Source organism: Eupeodes corollae, chromosome 1, assembly GCF_945859685.1.
Source record: "Eupeodes corollae chromosome 1, idEupCoro1.1, whole genome shotgun sequence".
Classification (NCBI taxonomy): Eukaryota; Metazoa; Arthropoda; class Insecta; order Diptera; family Syrphidae; genus Eupeodes; species Eupeodes corollae.
The window spans coordinates 23,774,799-23,793,483 of NC_079147.1; the positions used below are offsets into that span (position 1 = coordinate 23,774,799).

Sequence of the window (18,685 nt, forward strand, 5' to 3'; positions counted from 1 at the left end):
AAAAAAATGTTTTTTGTTTGTTCATTTTTCGTTTGCGTTTTTATATAAAAATTTTTAAGTGCCAAATGTGCTGGCGTGAGATGCGTGGGTGAATGGATTTGTCGCGTTGTAGCATGTCGACCAAATGTTTTTCACATTTAATTTTTCTGATGAAAACTAATTCCCTCTCTGTGAAGTTATCTTTCTTTCTTCTTAAATTTTATTTGTTTCAAAAGAATGTTGCCAGATACTTAAATTTTTCAAGTATTTATTTTCTTTTTTTTCTTAAAATTTGGGTTTTTCTTCAGGATTGAAGTTTGAAAATGGAAAAATCAAGTTGGCAACCATATTTCAACCCGCATAGGCTATTTTGTCATGGACAGACAGAAAAATAAATTGTATTTCCCTTGTTTTTTCTTATATATTTAGTAGAGAATGAAGACAATTTTTGGCTTTTGGAATTTTGCTTTGTTTTCATTTTTGTATCTTTTGTGAGGGCGGAAATTCTCGTAAAATTGAATATTGTCACAAGAAAATTTTAACAATTTTAAGTGGATGTTGATATCTTTAATTATGTACACATATAAGATGTTGTTCAATTTTAAATGAAAATGAAATAAAATTCTTTGTATCTTAAACCTAAAGCATTTGCTGGTAATTAAATAAAGTTCTAAAAATAAAAAAAAACTAATTATTTGTATCTTGTACATTTAAAAATCAATAAATATATTTAAGTATCATATAAAAACTGAATCGACAAAATATTTTAAATATTTATTTTTTGGTCATGTCGTTAAATCAAAATTTGAGTTTGATTTGATGATCTTAAACCGCAAAATTAAAAACAACAAGCTATAAATACATAATTTCTTGTTTATTTTAAAAATACAAAATCCTATCAAAAGAGATTTGGATTTTTTGTATTTAAAGAGGCCATAAAACAATAAATTTAATTTTATTACTAGTGAATTGCTTAGGCAACATGTACCTAATCGCAATTAGAGTTATCGAAATTGCTTTTAATCTTTAATTTCTGTAATAATCGCTCATAAAAAAAGAACTATTGTTTATACGTTAGGTTTTATCCTGTGGCTTTTAAACATAAAATCTATAAAACACGCAGTTTAAGCTTTTTCTAATTGAATTTTGTGTTACTTCGTTGCTAAATATGAAAATTGGAAATATTACAAAATATTTAACTTGATAAAACAAAAGAAATCTTGCTATTAACCTCTAGCAACATGTTGCTGCAACTTTTTTTATACTTATGATAACTTATTCACAAGCTTCAAAGTTGAAATCAACTTCAAAAATGTCCAATAAGGTACAATTTAATCTAAAAGACTCAAGTCTTAACATTTGACACAAGAAAAGTAATGAGAATACAATTTTTATTGAACATGAATCATCTGTCATTTGAGTTGCCACCCTGAGATACATATTGTTCTGAAAAAAGATAACTTTTTATAATCATCTTTCTAATGACTAATAAATGACACTTATAGCCAAAGCAAAAACATGTAATTGTTTTAATTGTTTATTTTTTTGTATGAAATTAATAAATGTGTCTGCAACATCCACAAAAAAACCCTAAATGATGACAAGTTTAAAGCAAGTGATTATAATAATTATACCTCCTATCTTAGTGCCATTTGTTATTTGCATGTCAATATTAATTTATTTAAATCAAAACATTATTTCATCTAACAAGGCCTAGTCTAAGGCAGATAGATATAGAACATTATATGCATATAAAATTACGGAAACAATACTATAAAGTTTATTAGGTCAAAATAAAGTACACCCTATAGAACACTCGTGCAGCTCTCAACTCGTATATAACTTATCGGTTCTATTATAAACGTGTTTATCAATTATCTTTCAGTTAGATTATAATTAAATAGAAGTGTAATATAAAACTTTGTTAGTCCAAAGGTGTACAAGACTGTGTATTGTATATTTTTCCGAAAATAAAAATGTATACGTGTTTTGTGTGCATACATAAAACAATCTCGTTATCAACATCATGAGAAAACAGTAGTAACTAGACTCAAAATAATGTTTATACAAATCTATAAAGATAAAACAAAAAAAACTGAATGTGAAAAATATTTGTTGATTTTGCTCACCGTTTTCTACCGCCACAGTCAGCGGCAACAAAATAACCACAGTTAACAAAAAAAATACCAGAAAGATTAGTTGAGGAATTTTTCATCTTATTTACACGGAAATACGACATTATGACTCAGTTTTAAAAAAGATCTCATCATCATCATCATCACGATGCATCGTTGTCGTTTTCGTCATTATTATGGTGACCTGGTGTGGTGGTGATGATGGTGGTGGTGCTTCTGCAACATGCGTCTTCTTTTTCTTATATCTAGATACACCTAATTTATTTATTCTCATATAACGCAATTGATGCGGTGTGTATTCAGTGAGTATACTTATGTATCTAGTGAGTTTGATATGGTTTGTATACGGTGTGTGTCTCCTCTAATTTGACTACTTGCAATGATGCATTCATTTATGTAGATTGAAGAAGTAGCAGAGAGTCATCATACGTATCTATCTATCTACTAATGTCAATATTTATTTTGTGCGTCTAGATTTAGCTACTTTATATTTTTAGAAGTTGAAGTCATACTCGACATTCGTATCATATTCATATATGTTCTGTACAGCACATTGACTTTCACTATCATTAGAGCGTATCTTCACGATTTTTTTTTGGAAAACAGTGTTTGGTTTTTTGGGTTCAAGGAGTTTTTGTTGGTTTTAGTCTTTTTTTTTATTTTTGTCTAAATATTTTGTTTCTTTTAGATTTTGGTTGAAATGTAAATAAGGTTTGAGATTTCATGGCTTCCCTTTTTTTTCTGTCGCCACCACTATCCATAATAATATCAACCTTAATAACATTGTATACTTAGTTTTTGAGGTTAAAAAGATAAGGTAGGTGAATTCTTTCCTCATATACATATGTTGCAATGTCTTTATTTTTACTACATTTTCAGAATGAAATAAGTATGCATCTGTCTTGCCTTTTATTGGATTAAGACAGAAGGAATGTTTGCTTAGAAAGGCAGATGATAGTGTTAAAAAGGGAATTTATATTTGACAAACATTCTAAAGCAACATTTTGAGTACAAAAAATACGTACTCAATAAGTTCTGCATAACAAGAATAAGATGGGGTTCCACATGGTTGAATTTTTTGGCCGATACTTTTTATATATCTATATTAATAGAGAATTATCATATTCTAAAGTTCTATATAGCTTCTAGAGGTGAAATAGTGTTAAAAGTGAATTTATATATGACAAACATTCAAAAGGCAACATTTTGAGTATAAAAAATAGGGAAAGTTCTGCATATCAAAAAAAAGAGACGGGGTTCCACATAGTTCAATTCTTTGACCGATACTTTTTATATATTTATAATAATTGAGAATTATAATGTTCTAACCTTCTATAGAGCTTCTTGAGGTGTGATGGTGTTATATAGGAATTAATAATTGACAAACAATCGGAAGGCAACATTTTGAATACAAATAATGTAGTTTTGCATATCAAGAAAAAGACGGGGTTAGACATGGTTCAATTCTTTGACCGATACTTTTAATATATTTATAATAATTGAGAATTATAGTATTCTAACCTTCTATAGAGCTTCAAGAGGTACGATGAAAACAAAACATAGAATAGATGAGGTTCCACAGTTGTTTTCTTTAGCCGAAACTTAACAGGTAATTATAATACTCTAACCTTCTAAAGAGCTTTTAGAGGTAAAATAGTGTTAAAAGGGAATTTATATTTTACAAACAATCGAAAGGCAACACTTTGAGTACAAAAAATAGGTAAAGCTCTCATTATCAAAAAAGAGACGGGGTTCCACATGGTTCAATTCTTTGGCTATAATATAATATAGATTCTATATTCTATAGAGCTTCAAGAGGTATGATGAAAACCATAACAAAGAATAGATGGGGTTCCACATGGTTATTTTCTTTAGCCGAAACTTAACAGGGAATTATAATATTCTAACCTTTTTTAGAGCTTACAGAAGTAAAACAGTGTAAAAAAAGAATTAAGGTTCGACAAACACTCGGAAGGCAATATTTTGAGTAAAAATAATGTAAAGTACTGCATAAAAGCGAAACATGACAAGAATTAGATGGGGTTCCACATGATTGTGTTGTTTGGCCTATACTTTTGTATATAATAATATGGAATAATTATATTTTACACTTTTACAGAGCTTCAAGAGGTTATTTTACTCGCAATTTCTTTAAATTAAAGGTTGTTTCAAAAAGTATTTAATTAGTTTATTTCTGTTAGGAATTCAGATAAAGGTTTGTTGGTAATCGATGAAAAAAGGACTTTATGAGGGGAATGTTTTTTCTTTAATATTTAAAAGCAAATTCTAAAATTTACTAAAATCTCATTAAAAAAATCTATAAATTGCCAAAATTCATTATTAAACATCAATCTAAAAGTGAAATTGATCGTATCTAATAGTGCTACACGACTTATAACAATTAAATTTGACCCAGAAATCCCATAATGATGTGATTATAATAGCGAAATAATCAAAGAACAAAATTAATGACATTAATTCTCTTAAGATACAAATGTTTCAGATACAAGGTTCCAATTAAGATGTCAAAAAAAAAACACCTACAATAGTTCCATCAAAAACTCCCACCTGTCCCAAATTAATTTATCAAGTCGACATACCACAAACAAAACCTATAAAATGTAAGGAAGGTGAGAATACAAAATAAAACTTAAAGCCATTAAAATAAATCGATCATCATCTCTTTAAACATGTTGAGAAGCAGCGATACACGTACAAAACTTTTACAATGCCAAAAACCATTATCATCAATTTCGTCATTGTTGTCTTTCGACGTCATCGTCAAAGTGTTATAAGCATAATATCAAAACATATCAACATCAAACGCAGCATACAAATCAAAAAGTAACAAGTTAAAATACAAAAATAAAAATAATGATAGTTCTTCAATAAAGTATCTCAACATAATATTTATGTCTAAGTGTTACCCATGAATTAGTATTTTTTTCAAATCAAAAAACATCATCGCTAATGGTTTTAATAAAAATCCAAATCCAAAACCAAAACCCAAAAAAAAATAAAACAACACAATAATAATAATCACAAAACCATCGATATAATAAAAACGAAACCGTGAATGAGATTGAATAATGTTTATTATCATGACTGTTGACTCTTGAGTCTCTAATGGTCATAAATATACAAAAATCAAAGACAGAGACAAAAACAGTTGGAGAAAGAGAAAGGGGCTTTTTCTTGTAGGTCTACACTTCATAGATACTATAAACCTTCTTACTAGATGAAGATGAACGCCAAAAGCGCGCGCGGAGGGATAAAATAAAAATAAAAACAACCATCAGCAACAATAATAATAAATGTGTAAACGCAGCACATATAATATAACACAACACAAAAAAAAGTAAATTATGGTTATTCTAGTTAAGCAACGGACCTGCCATATATTATTATGTATATGACTTTAATTCGTTTGAATCAGACGCGGGGATCGCAAACAATTTTTTTTTTTTTTTTTTTGTAAATTATGGGTCATTTTGCGAGCGTGAAGACGTATTTGTTGTTTTTTTTTTTTTCTTATTTTTTTGGGTAAGGTCAGGGCTTATCTTTTTGTGTTGCTTTTTTCACGGTTTTAGGCAATTTGTTATTTTTTTTTTTGTGGTTTATGTGGTTTTCCTTCAAACATTAAAATTATAACAAATTTGTTTATTTTGAATAGGAACATTATTGTGTATAGATTCAATGAATATATACACACCACCTTCCCAATCAGATACATCATACTGACATCACACAACGGGGATTCTTTAGATTCTTTTTTCTTTGTTTCAATGGCATATGATGTATACAAAAGTTTATATACATTAGAGAAGAATATTATGGAGAGGTACTTAGTAAATCAAACAAAGAATTGTATCTATCATCGTATCTATGATCGTTTCGCGCAATTGGTTCGATGAAATGATAACAAAGAAAACTTATAATTTTTAATGAAAAATGTTTATAAACTTGAATAATAAAACAAAAAATGTATCTTTAAGCTTTCTCCTCTAAAAATAGTTTGTTTTAAAATATGGAAAATTTAACGAAAAAGTATCTATAAAAATGCAGCCAGAGGTTTTATCTCAAGGGAAAATCTTGAAAATATTCCCAACACTAATAATAAACACCATCATATACACTATTCAACAGAGAAAGAGAACGATATAGAGAGAAAGAGATACAGAATAAGAAGAAGCAACATCATCGAGTCAGAGTCAGAGATATGAATATAGATAGAAGATACAAAATTAAAAAAAAAAAAAAAAACTTGATCTATTTGTAGCGTGTCTAAGTCATTAAGTATAGAATAGTTTAACACTCTAGAGAGATAGACGTAGACTTTTGATTAACGTCAATCTTTCGTTTTTTTTTCCTTTTTGTTGTTGTTGTATATTTATTTATTATGATGATGAATCTGTTTATCTAAAAGGTCGATTTAACAAACCACATCTCAGAGCATTGCTTTATAGAATGTTTTATAAATGAAATGTTTAGGTTGACTGACAGTGTGCAACAAGATGCTAATGAAAAATTAAACAATACAAAAAGTATCTTTCAGTTAAAGAAGCAACCTACAGCAGCGCTAGCGTCTAGCTTTAGGTTTAATTTGTTTTTTCTTTTTTTTTTAATAAAGAAACACACCCAATATCTATCTATCTATATACATTTTAAAAGCGTCAAATCTAAATGACGTGTGTTTGTGTCTGGATGTCTAAGAGGCGCGCGCGCCAGTAAAGACCTTATTTTTACATATATTTAGTTTTGTTGTCTGACTTTAATTTGCCTTAAAAACACATAGCCCGCCATCATCATCATAATGTGGTGTATGGTGCATATAAGATACTATGTGTGGTTTGGTCGTCGTCGTCGCCGTCAGTCGTCTTGAAGAAATAACAAGGCGCCAAGTGGATTCATAAACAAACAATAATTTCTTAATCGACCTCAAAATCAATTGATTATAATATTTCTTTAGTTTTTTTTTTCTTCGTTTTTGTCTATAAACTAAGGCGGGGCCCACACACACAGAATATCACATTTTGCGTGTTATATTAAAATTTAAACTAAACATTCAGATATAGAAAGATCATATTTTAGGGCACACACAGAGAAAATACTTTTTGAGTTTGATTTTGATTTGGGATTTTTTTTTAATGTAAGCAACATTCAAACATAATATACACAAAGAAATAGCTTATATCAATATATACGTGTATTAAGCTATCGTGAATACTTTTGTGTCACTTAGGTAACAAATCAATGTAAGAAATCCAAAGCACGGTATTCTTTTGGGTTCTTAATTTGTCGGTAGTGACACAATCAGAAAGATAAAAATTAGTTAAAGAACATTTGTGACGTAACATTTTATGGCCTACTCAAGTTTATTTGGGTGTTAAACATACAAAATTAAAATGTCACATTTTAGTCACAAACATAGAACGAAGATTTCCTTGAGGAATGTATTGTATTTAGTGATGATTTGAACTACGTATGACTGTGTTAAACAACGAAAATATGAAACAATCTACACAAAAATTAAAATGTAACTATAGGGTCACATTTTCCGTGACGAAGTTGAATGAATTACAGACATGTTTTAACCAGAAAAAAAGGTTTCATTAATTGTTTTTGTTAAGTTACTTGAGTTGCTTTTAAGCTATAGCGTCACATTTTTGTCAGAAAGTTTTATAAACCTAAAAGAAAGATATCAAAAATCAATGTTTTTTATCCAACTCAATTGGGACTTTTGTATAGATTGTTCCTTTTCGAAGGAAAATTGTGACGTCACAGTTCTGACACACAAAAACAATTTTATAGTTCGTATAAGGTCACAATTGTGAGTATTATCTTAGTCAGAAACAAAAATTTGGGAATAAGATTAGACATTTAGAGATATCCTCATCCCATTAAGGTCACATTTTTAGTCACACGAACAAAAATGCAAACAATTTTTAGACACAAAGTTTGTAAATCTTGAATTACGAATTAAAAAATCAAATTAAATTAGTGTGACATAAAATCTCTTAACCAATTTTAAATGAAAACAGTTTTTTATCCAACACTTATCTGATTTAATCATGGCATGTGTCAAAAAGAAAAATACATAACTGCACAGTGCACATGTTTCTATTAAATATTTTTGTATTTCTATTCGTCTTCTAAGTATAACAAAAAAAAGAAGATGGTGTGTTTGTGTTTGTATTCAAAGCCAACATCATTCGTATTGAAATTCCAATGGAATATTATTTCTATTTATAGACAAAACAAAACTGCACTATACTGACGTCAAAATACAAGAAAAAAAAAGTATGCACAGTGTATATCTTTTAAAGCCTCATCTCATCATAATATAGATACACAAAAATGCATCCCATAGATATACATGGAGATTTAATTTATATGGCAAAAAATAAGTCTACATACAAAGTAGCTAGATGTATCTATGAATCTCTCTCGAGACTTATAATAGAATGTCAAAATGAGTGGACATATATAAGATAGGAATTAGATTTATATAGATACTTTTATAAGAACAAGAAAAACAAAAAGTTAATTTAATTGTGGCGCGTAAAATGTAAGGTAAAACAAAATTTAAAAACATTAATCTGTCAATGAAGTAATAAAATTACATAGAAAACTTTAAAACAGATGTTGATTGATATATAATGTATAAGAGAGAGGGTTTACATAGTATATGCATCTTTAAGAAAAGAATTTCTATTTTTAAAAAAAGATAGAATAAGTTTAAAACGTGTGTAATACAATTTGGAGGTTGTAATGGTTTGAATTTTGATGTTTTACACAAGATTTTTCATCAAATTGTATTCGATATTCTAGCAATTTTTTGCAACATTTACATTTGATGACTTAAAAGTGAAGAAATGAACAGAACAAGTTCAATTTTAATAAAGAAACAAGAAGAATTTTGTACACAAGATTTTTCCACCAAAATGTCTCCGATATTCCAGCAATTTTTTGCAACATTTGCATTTGATGACTTAAAAGTGAAAAAATCAAAAGAACAGCACAGGGTGAGGTGCATAAAGCTTAAAAAGTTCAATTTTAATAAAGAAACAAGAAGAATTTTGTACACAAAATTTTTACACCAAAATGTCTCCGATATTCCAGCAATTTTTTGCAACATTTGCATTAGATGACTCAAAAGTGAAGAAATCAAAAGAACAGCACAGGGTGAGGTGCATAAAGCTTAAAAAGTTCAATTTTAATAAAGAAACAAGAAGAATTTCGAACACTAGAATTTCCACCAAAATGTCTCCGATATTCCAGCAATTTTTTGCAACATTTGCATTTGATGACTCAAAAGTGAAAAAATCAAAAGAAGAGCATAGAATGAGCTACAGAAAGCTGAATATTGTTGAACTTTGAGAAAGAAACAAGAAGAATTTTGAACACAAGATTTTCCACCAAAATGTCTCCGATATTTCAGCAATTTTTTGTAACATTTGCATTTGATGACTCAAAAGTGAAGAAATCAAAAGAAGAACACGGAATGAGCTACAGAAAGCTGAAAAATGTTGAATTTTGAGAAAGAAACAAGAAGAATTAGATCCAGTTTTTCAAACAAAACAATTATAAAATTGAATCAAGAAAAAGGGAAATGTGAAAAGAGCATCGCTCGCTCGCGCGTACCTATATCCTGCTGGGCATTGTTGCGCATTTAATTTCATTTCACTCTTATTTATATTATGGTGATGCTTGTTAGTAACAGAACAACCCCTGAGAACAGGGTTATAGGGTATTAATCTGCTGCATACAATATGCACGTGGTGGTTAATTTTTATATGAATGTTCTTTTTCTTTCTTTCTTCGTTAAAGAAGGAATCACTACACCAGCAACCATCAAAACAAAACGAAAAATTTAAAATAATAAAAAAAAAATCTTGAAATCCTCAAACGCACATATGTTGCTAGTAGAATACAACACAATTCGAAACGAAAAAATTGTAAGAAAAGACATTGTACACTACAATAGAAAAGGAAATTTAAAACCTTCAAAATTCATAGAGCCCTTTTTTCCTCTTTATTTTTCTTTCTCTCTCACATTTTGAATTCACACACAATAATTTTATTTAGTCGCGCATATTGCAAAGGATATAGAATTTTAAGAATCCTTCCTTTAGGTAGGTATAAAGTCGGGAGAGAATGTACCAACGAAGGTAGAATATGCGACCAAAATGTACCTACCTATATTCTAAGGATTAAAATTTGTTGGGTTCCGTTTAAAAGAAGCATCATATCCAAAAATGAGCATTCCGCATTCTTTTTTCTTATTTTGTTTTGTTTCTAAAGGACCCTTTTCCTTGAATTTCTGTTTTGTTGTGAGGATATGTGTGTGTTTAAAAAGAAAAACTATACATAGGCACAAAGGATTTTCAATTTTTAAAATAATTTATAACAATAGATAATATACCTGCTCACAAGGACAATGCATTCGCAAGGATTCTATTACATTTTTGTACTCTAGATACAACAAAAAAAAACTATCTATCGAAAAACAAATGCGCAGTAAACATTTTTTGTATCTACGTCTTTTTTTTGAATAAAGTCTTTTTAAAATAAAACATCGCACAACACAAATAATATTGAAATTCAACACAGAAACCAACTGCAGTTAAAATGAATTAAAAAAAGTACTTATATTGATTGAATCGATGAGTGCAATTTAAAATGACCATTGGTTAATTTATTTCCCAATTAATTTGCTTGCCTCTGACAAAGCACAGACAACAAATAAATATAGATACATTATATCAAAAAAAAAAAAAAGAAAACTAAACACACTCATTTAGGTGTATCAAATGGTGTATTAATGCAAAAACTAATTGGATGTATCCACTTAGGCAATGATTTATAATAATAGATACAACCCATAGTGTCAAGGATACAATTAATTATTATATGAACTTACATAAGCGACATATAAAATAAAAAACAAAATAAAACATCTTAAGACAAAAAAAACATAAAAATATCTTTATTAGCTTAGCATAGATACATTTTGTAGATAGATAGATAGATAGATGCACCTCTTTCTATAATAGATACAATATAAATTGCTTAATTTTATAGCCTTATAATATGTAACCCCAAAATCTATAACCACATATACAATATATACATATTATAGAACCTCATACAGATAGATAGATACAATGTTCTATGTTTATATAGAACGGACTGTGACATTTATAGGTGGCTTTTAGGGGACATCTAATACGCGTGATTGTGATTATCAATCACAAAATACCACAAAACAGCAATTATAGTTCGGTAATTGTAATTGCTACGAATAATTTTCCTATCTCTCTCTCTCTATACTATACATAAATATATGTATCTTTGGTTTTGGTATATAGATAATATCTATATAGGTTTATGTATCTATATAATGCAATTATATTAGCTTTGTATCTATCTATACAAACAATATGACAACCATGGTGTGTTAATGCAAATTATGCAGTAAATTTTGTAACCATAGTAACCGCATACATTTCGGGAAATGAATATAGTGGTTTTGTTGTATTCTGTTCTTAAATTTTCATATCAAATCATTGAAGATAGACAAATGTATCTAAGAGTGTCTATATATGTTGCCAACAACAATCGATGATGGCTTAAAGTTGTATAAAATCAAATGTAATTTGTGTTTAAATAAAATATATATTGAATTTGGAAGCGAATTTTCAATGAAATTTTGGTCGTTCGACCTGGATATCTAAAGCTTTGGGATGTTGCAGACTCATTTTGTTGTTTTCACTTACAGGGGGGATACTTAATAAACTTTATTAGTTCAAAAGATATGTGTAATTTTATAATTTTAGATGAAAAGATACACATATCACAAAGATACACATATCAAATAAATAGAGTTCTGATTCAGTTTTGGTCCTTCGACCAGGATTCTTAAGCTCCAAAGAAGCAACAATGTATCTAAACACACAAATACGAATAACTTTTATTATTTCATTATAAAAATGTATAGAGTAAGGTCTCTTGCTAATATAAGATACACATATTTTTATTTTTCTAAAAAATAGAGATAGATAAATTGCATTTGAAATTGCCTTGAACTTTTTGAATGAAATGTTGTATATATGCAACAAAAGTAAAGAAGAATAAAATATGTGTCTACATATGTGGTATATTCGTGAATAGTACATAAAAAATGAAAAACACCAGGGAAAAAATAAAAATAAAAAAAATACAACACAACATAATGCTCAAACTGGAGATTCATTAATCATTGTGACACCAAGCAAAGTCAGCAGCAGCAGCATGAATATGCAATCAACTAACTATGTATGCTTATGCATATGTTTATAATGTATATATGCATAGAAGTGAAACGAGATGGTTATAAAGAAGTTGGCAAAGGAAATCAGGCATTTTCGCAGCTGTGCAACTTTTTTTTTTAATATCATATTTCAGTTTATTTGGGAGTTAAATGAAAAAAATATAATTTGAATACAAATAAAAATCTGTTAAATGATGTTTTTTTTTGGGAATTAATAGAAACTACACCAAAATTGGATACATGTTGGTTGATGCCACTGACAAAAGATGCACATCATCATCATCAAAAACATCATCTCAGTTGGTTGTAGTCTTTCCTCCAGCAAAAATAAAATCGACAAACAAAATAAAAGAAATGATGAAACTCATCATGTGTGAAACATATGATGTTGATTTTCTTGCTTTGATGAGGGTCACAGACAAAAGATACAAAATATATATTTAAAAAATAAAAAGAAAATCATGGAATGATATATATATGTTTTTTTTTTCTTGAGTTGTGTTGTTTTTGTTGCTATATTGACTAACCAGAGCACGAGCGATCTTTTAAGAAAATGTTTTCGATTTTTTAATATTATTTTTTGTGTTGTTTTGTTATTTTTGAACACCCAATTTTCAGTCAAACAAGTCAGTCACCTCCTCCCTCACTCTTGCTTTAAATGTCTGTCTTATATTGAGACTTTAATGTATTTCCTTTCCCCCAATGTTATTTTTTGTTCTTCATTTAACTTTAAAGGAACATTCACACTTAACAGCAATCAGACAGAGGAGAATGCTGTGTTCGGGTATCTTTTTTTAAATTTTTTTTAAATAAAAATGATTTAAGACCTTAAGAAGTGTGTGATCTTGGAATTGTTCTTAAAAGCGCATCTTTGTGTGTTATTTTTTGTACAAAACCAACTTAAAGTAGATAAAGGGATTGATGTGGGATGAAAAAAAAAGATATATTTGACTTAAAGAAGTCACATGTTATAATTTTATCAATTATTATTAAGTGATTTTCCTACGCATCATTTAAATTTCCAACACCAAAATGTCTGGTATTGTGGCTAAATGTGAGGATAGTTTTTTGTTGAGTGGTTAATTGATTTGATTTTTGTTTAACATCCTTTAAATTTCTTGTTTGTAAAGTGCTTGCATATTAAATTATATTAACAATGTTGCGAAACTTGTTACAACAACTTTTATTGAAATATTACACCTTGCTGTTAAAAAACAAATGTTACGATGCCATAATTTATATCAAAAAATGTTAAGCAACATATTTTGTTTTGATTCCATTAACATTTATAAAGCTTAAAAATGTAGCGCAACATTTTGGAATCAATGTGTTTTAGGGATGTACAGGTTTGGGTCTGGTAAACTTTTTTTTCTAAGTCTTTACAATCAAAAAGATATTTAAGAGCATTAAACTTACACCTACTTTTGTTTCAGCCTTCAAACTCTAAGAAAACCGAATATGATATCCAGCAACATATAGGAAACAATGTTGCTAATGAGCTTTTTTGTTTAAAACAGCTTCAAAGTACAATTTTATTCGTAGATGGGTTCAAATTAAATGAAGATGATTTGTAATGTTTATATCCAGTTACTGTCGATCAATTCCACAGCAACATTTAGGAAAAAATGTTGCCAAGGAGTTTTTTTTTTATTTAAGCCAGGTTGAAAGCAAAATTTCAATTTAACATGACTTAAAGCATACGAAGATTATTTGTTCAGCAACATGTTGCATGTCTATTTTAAATTAGTAATTCCTAGACTGCAAATGCTTCTCATAGTTGCAAAACGTTTACTAATTTGAAGAAAATTAACAGATGTTAATTGTACAAATTCCAAATTCCTGACATTACAACATTAACTAACAAAAACATCAATAAAAATTATGATTGTTCTTCAACATAATGCAAATTCTTCACTCCATACACTCGTATACCGTGATTAAATCCAACATATCATCAAATCTAATTTCTTGTATAGCCCGCGTTTTGCAATCAACAACAAAATTTTCACGTTTAGAAATTAGCACAGAAATTCTTTTACTCTCGGAATGTAAATGAAAATGGAACTCCCATCATATCATCATCGCATGCTGGAGGATTTGAATGGCCATGCTGGAGATGTGTTCCAAAGCGCGCACGCTTGGCAAAATTCATGGTCATAAAGTAATAAAAAAATACAGATTCAAACAGAACTACACACCAGAGAACAGCAAAACATCTATCTTGTTCGTTGAAGGCGGTATTGTGACGCGGTCGGTGGAGGCCGTCTATACCGCATATGTACATAAGTATAACATATAATTTTGATGTTAAGGGATCATAAATTATCTAAATGTCAGTGGCATAAACTTTATTAGTCAGTTAAACAGTTTTATAGAGTAGATGAAGAGAACGATAGATCTGGAGTATGTGATGTGTTGTGTTGTGTAGTGTATTATCTCGTTTAATGTGTGGTTATTTCATCAGATTCCATCAGGGATTATTCTCGGTTCCCATTGTTAAAGATATATCTTATAGATGGGGTGTGTGAAATTTGTAAACTTGAAGTTTGATTTTTCAATTTGACACAACAGCTGTTATTATTTTGGTTGTTTTGAGAATGTGGGAACATAATAATAACAATAAAACCAATTATTTGACACATCTGGAATGTACCTTGGATCATCATAAATCACAAAATTGTGACACATGGAACATCCCATTAACACTTCTCAATCAAACTTAATAAAAACAAACGAAATAAATAAAAATAAAAAGTACAGGCCTAACAATGGAACCTTATGGTACTCCACTATTCTAAGTTTTTTGTTTAACACATATAGAAAAATGTACATACCTGTTTACTGAACATTGCTATATCCTCATTAAACGATTCTGACGAACATACATCACCACCTTGTACACCAGGTTCCCTAGGCGTACATGTGGCCAATTCACATTTTTCAAATATAAGCGCCAATAGTGGAAAGAGTGGATGTCTGTAATTTAAGAGAAAACAAAAAATTAATTAAAAAGTTCGTTATTAATAAAAACAAAAAAATTCATTATCTAAACAAAAAAAAATTGTTAAATCATGTTTTCAAATAGATAAAGTGCACCCTCTCAGTATGTGTTTATGTCTTCATGCATGGCTGTATGTGTATGGAGATGTGTGGTAAGCCAAAACTCTGTGTTTTGGTTTTGTATATAAACTATATTCCCTTTTTATGGGGGCATTGTATAGAACTAATAAAAGAACCACAAGAAAAACAAACTTTTACCAAAAAGTAAACATTTTTTCAAAACACACTACTGAAAAATTCTTCTCTCTGTTCATTCGTTTGATGAAGAAAGAGACGTTTTTTTTAAAAAAGGGGGCTTCTGAGGCCGACCAAAGGCAAACCAAATCTTAGCCAAATAACTAAACTAAAATGAAAAAAAAAAATAAAAACAAAAGATACGCACATAAAATCCGTAATGAGTACGCAACACATTCGGGTGTGTGGAATCTCAACAACCCGGAGTAGAGAATGATTTTGTGATATGGAGCATCATCATCATCATCAACACCATCTCTCTTGGTTTCACGGTTGATAATGATGGGCTGTGTTGGTGGAGTGTGGTGAAGGCGGCCGTCCAAGGGAATAAGCGGTGGCAACGATGGCGATGAGCATGATGTTTCGCTGGATATATGCCTCTGCTGTTGCATCCAAAGCATGCACCATGATATTGACGATGACGACTACGACGACGTTGTATACACATTCATTCGAGAAAACTGACTTCTGATTTTATACTCGTACCGATGATGATGATGATGGTGACTGGCTTCGCGGTTGCAGTGTTTATACAGTGGCGACAAGACTTATCAAATTGCCCCCTCTCCATCCCTTCCCCCCCAACAAACACCCAAAAATACACCAAACAAAAAAAAATGTGCTACACTCATGCGAGGTTATAAAATGTGTATAAACAAAAATGTTGAATGGAAATTTTGAATTATAAAAAGAAAAGATATTTGTATATACATAAGTAGATAGATATGCCGCTCAAGAGATGAGATATGGTAACAAGAAAGGAGGGCGCGAGGTTGGCGCATAGGTGTGGAATTTGTTCAGACGAATTTTTAGTTTGTGCAACGTTTTTTTTTTTTTTTTTTTAAATGCGGTAGCGTGCGTATACTCTTTCAAACTTTAATTAGAGCGCATCCGTATTTAGAAAGAACATCATCAACATCGGCAGCCGCATCATCATCATCATCAACATCAGTGCACATAGAGTGCATGGCATTTAGGAAGATTTCGATTTTTAGTTCTTGTTTTTTTTTTTGTGGTTCTCGAAAAATATTTGAATAGTGGCCAACTTGGCTTATTTGGTTTTATTTTACAACATTTTCGTCACTGATGGTGATATTGGTGAGAGGGGTTTTCTTTTTTGTACTTTTTAATTGTTTATACACTTTGTGGTTCTTTATGTGGCTTTTTTTTTTTGGTTTGATGACATTACAAGAAAAATATAACCTCAAGTGGGAATGGATGACAAAACAATAAACCAAAACAACATAAAACACATACAACCTAAAAAAAAAACAATCCTGTGAACGGCTTTCACTATGCGAATTCTTTCCAATCGACAAAATACAATTCCAAATTGAGTATTATGAGACTACCATAGACTTTCAACTGCTATAGCATAATCTGGTAATTGTTTATAATTGGAGACGATTAGAGAGCTTAAACCATCTAAACCAATATATAAACTCATAAGATAATTGGTTGATATTTTTAAAATTGAGGGGATCGGGGGGGAAAAATACTTCATTTCAAAGTTTTCCAATAAAAATCCCGTACAAGTGGATGAGGTTTGAATTTGAGTGAAGAAATATTAACTAATTAAAAACAATAAACAAAGTAAATAAGTTGCCATTAAAATGATCTAAAAAAGGCATTTAAAATGTTTAGGAACATGTTGATACATATTGCAAATGAAAATTAACAAAAGCCATTTTTTAACAAATCATAATATTAAGTCCAATTTAAAGAACAATTCTGAGACAAAATTAAGACTTATAATAATTAAAAATATCAAATACAAATTTTGAAATCATGTAGCTACAATTTTTCTCAAATGATCCTGTACAAATGGATGAGGTTTGAATTTGAGTGATGTTGTGGTCATTAAAGAAGAAATATTGATAAATTGAAAAAAAGTAAATAAGTTGCCATTAAAATTACCTATAAAAGGCTTTAAAAATGTTTAGCAACATGTTGAATATTCAAAATGTTTCGATACATATTGCAAATGAATACTTATCAAAAGCCATTTTGTTAAAAATCATAATATTAAGTCCAATTTAAAGAACATGGATGAGACCAAATTATGAATTAAAAACCTCAAAAACAAATTTGGAAAACATGTTGCTACAATTTTTATTAAATGATGAAAATGATTCAAAATAGAAACTTTTGTTTCAAGTAATGCAACTTTTACCAATTATGGACAAAGAAACACATTAAGCTTGCTCACCGTTGAAAAATATTAAGTATAAAAGTTTTGCAACATGTTGCTCACAATTTATAGTAATTTATTTAAAATAGAAACTTTTATTTCTGGTTCTGTAAGTATTTTAATATTTTTTTAGGGTATTTATCCATAATAATAAAACATTGAGATCTTTAAGACTTGGGTTAGAATTGATTTATACCGCAACATGTTAAGATTCTTAATATTTATACATGTTCAACTCATTATTTTTTTTAACTTGTGAACTTCAGCCACATCGATTTCAAGATATTTTGTAGCTTATAGTATTGTTAATAGTTCAATAAATTATTCAAGTTGATAAAACTATTGGATACATGTTTAGATTCATGTTTTTCACTGAGTTGAACTTTTTACATTGAAAACTAAAATTTATTGGAAGCTTTCTTTAGAAAATGCTTGAGAAACATGTTTACAAACATGACTTACATAAAATTTTAGGTTATATATAAAAAATTCAACTTGAATAGAAAAAAAAACTGAATTAGCAACATGTTCCTAAACAAGTAATATGCCAAATTTAAAGTTTACATTGAAAATTCAACTTGATTCAAAAGCATTATCAAAAATATGCACAAATTAGTAAATATCAAATGATATCCTAAAATATTGTGTATAATTCCTATTCGGAAGCACTAGCAACATGTTTAGATTCATTCAGATTGAATGATCATTGATGATTGATTCTCTTTTCAAGGTATGTCTTTGAATGTTTGTTTTATATCTAAAGTAAGTACATGT

At 29.2% G+C, this 18,685-nt stretch overlaps 1 protein-coding gene across 2 annotated transcripts in view; it reads right to left on the bottom strand.

Annotated features, from left to right (window-relative positions):
- LOC129953776 (homeobox protein homothorax) overlaps positions 1 to 18,685 on the bottom strand; it is a 332,104-nt gene that overhangs the window by 286,201 nt on the left and 27,218 nt on the right. For both annotated transcript variants that reach the window (XM_056067233.1, XM_056067234.1), the window contains exon 3: positions 15,261 to 15,402. In XM_056067233.1, coding sequence (XP_055923208.1) covers positions 15,261 to 15,402 — 142 coding nt within the window. The remainder of the gene's footprint in view (positions 1 to 15,260; positions 15,403 to 18,685) is intronic.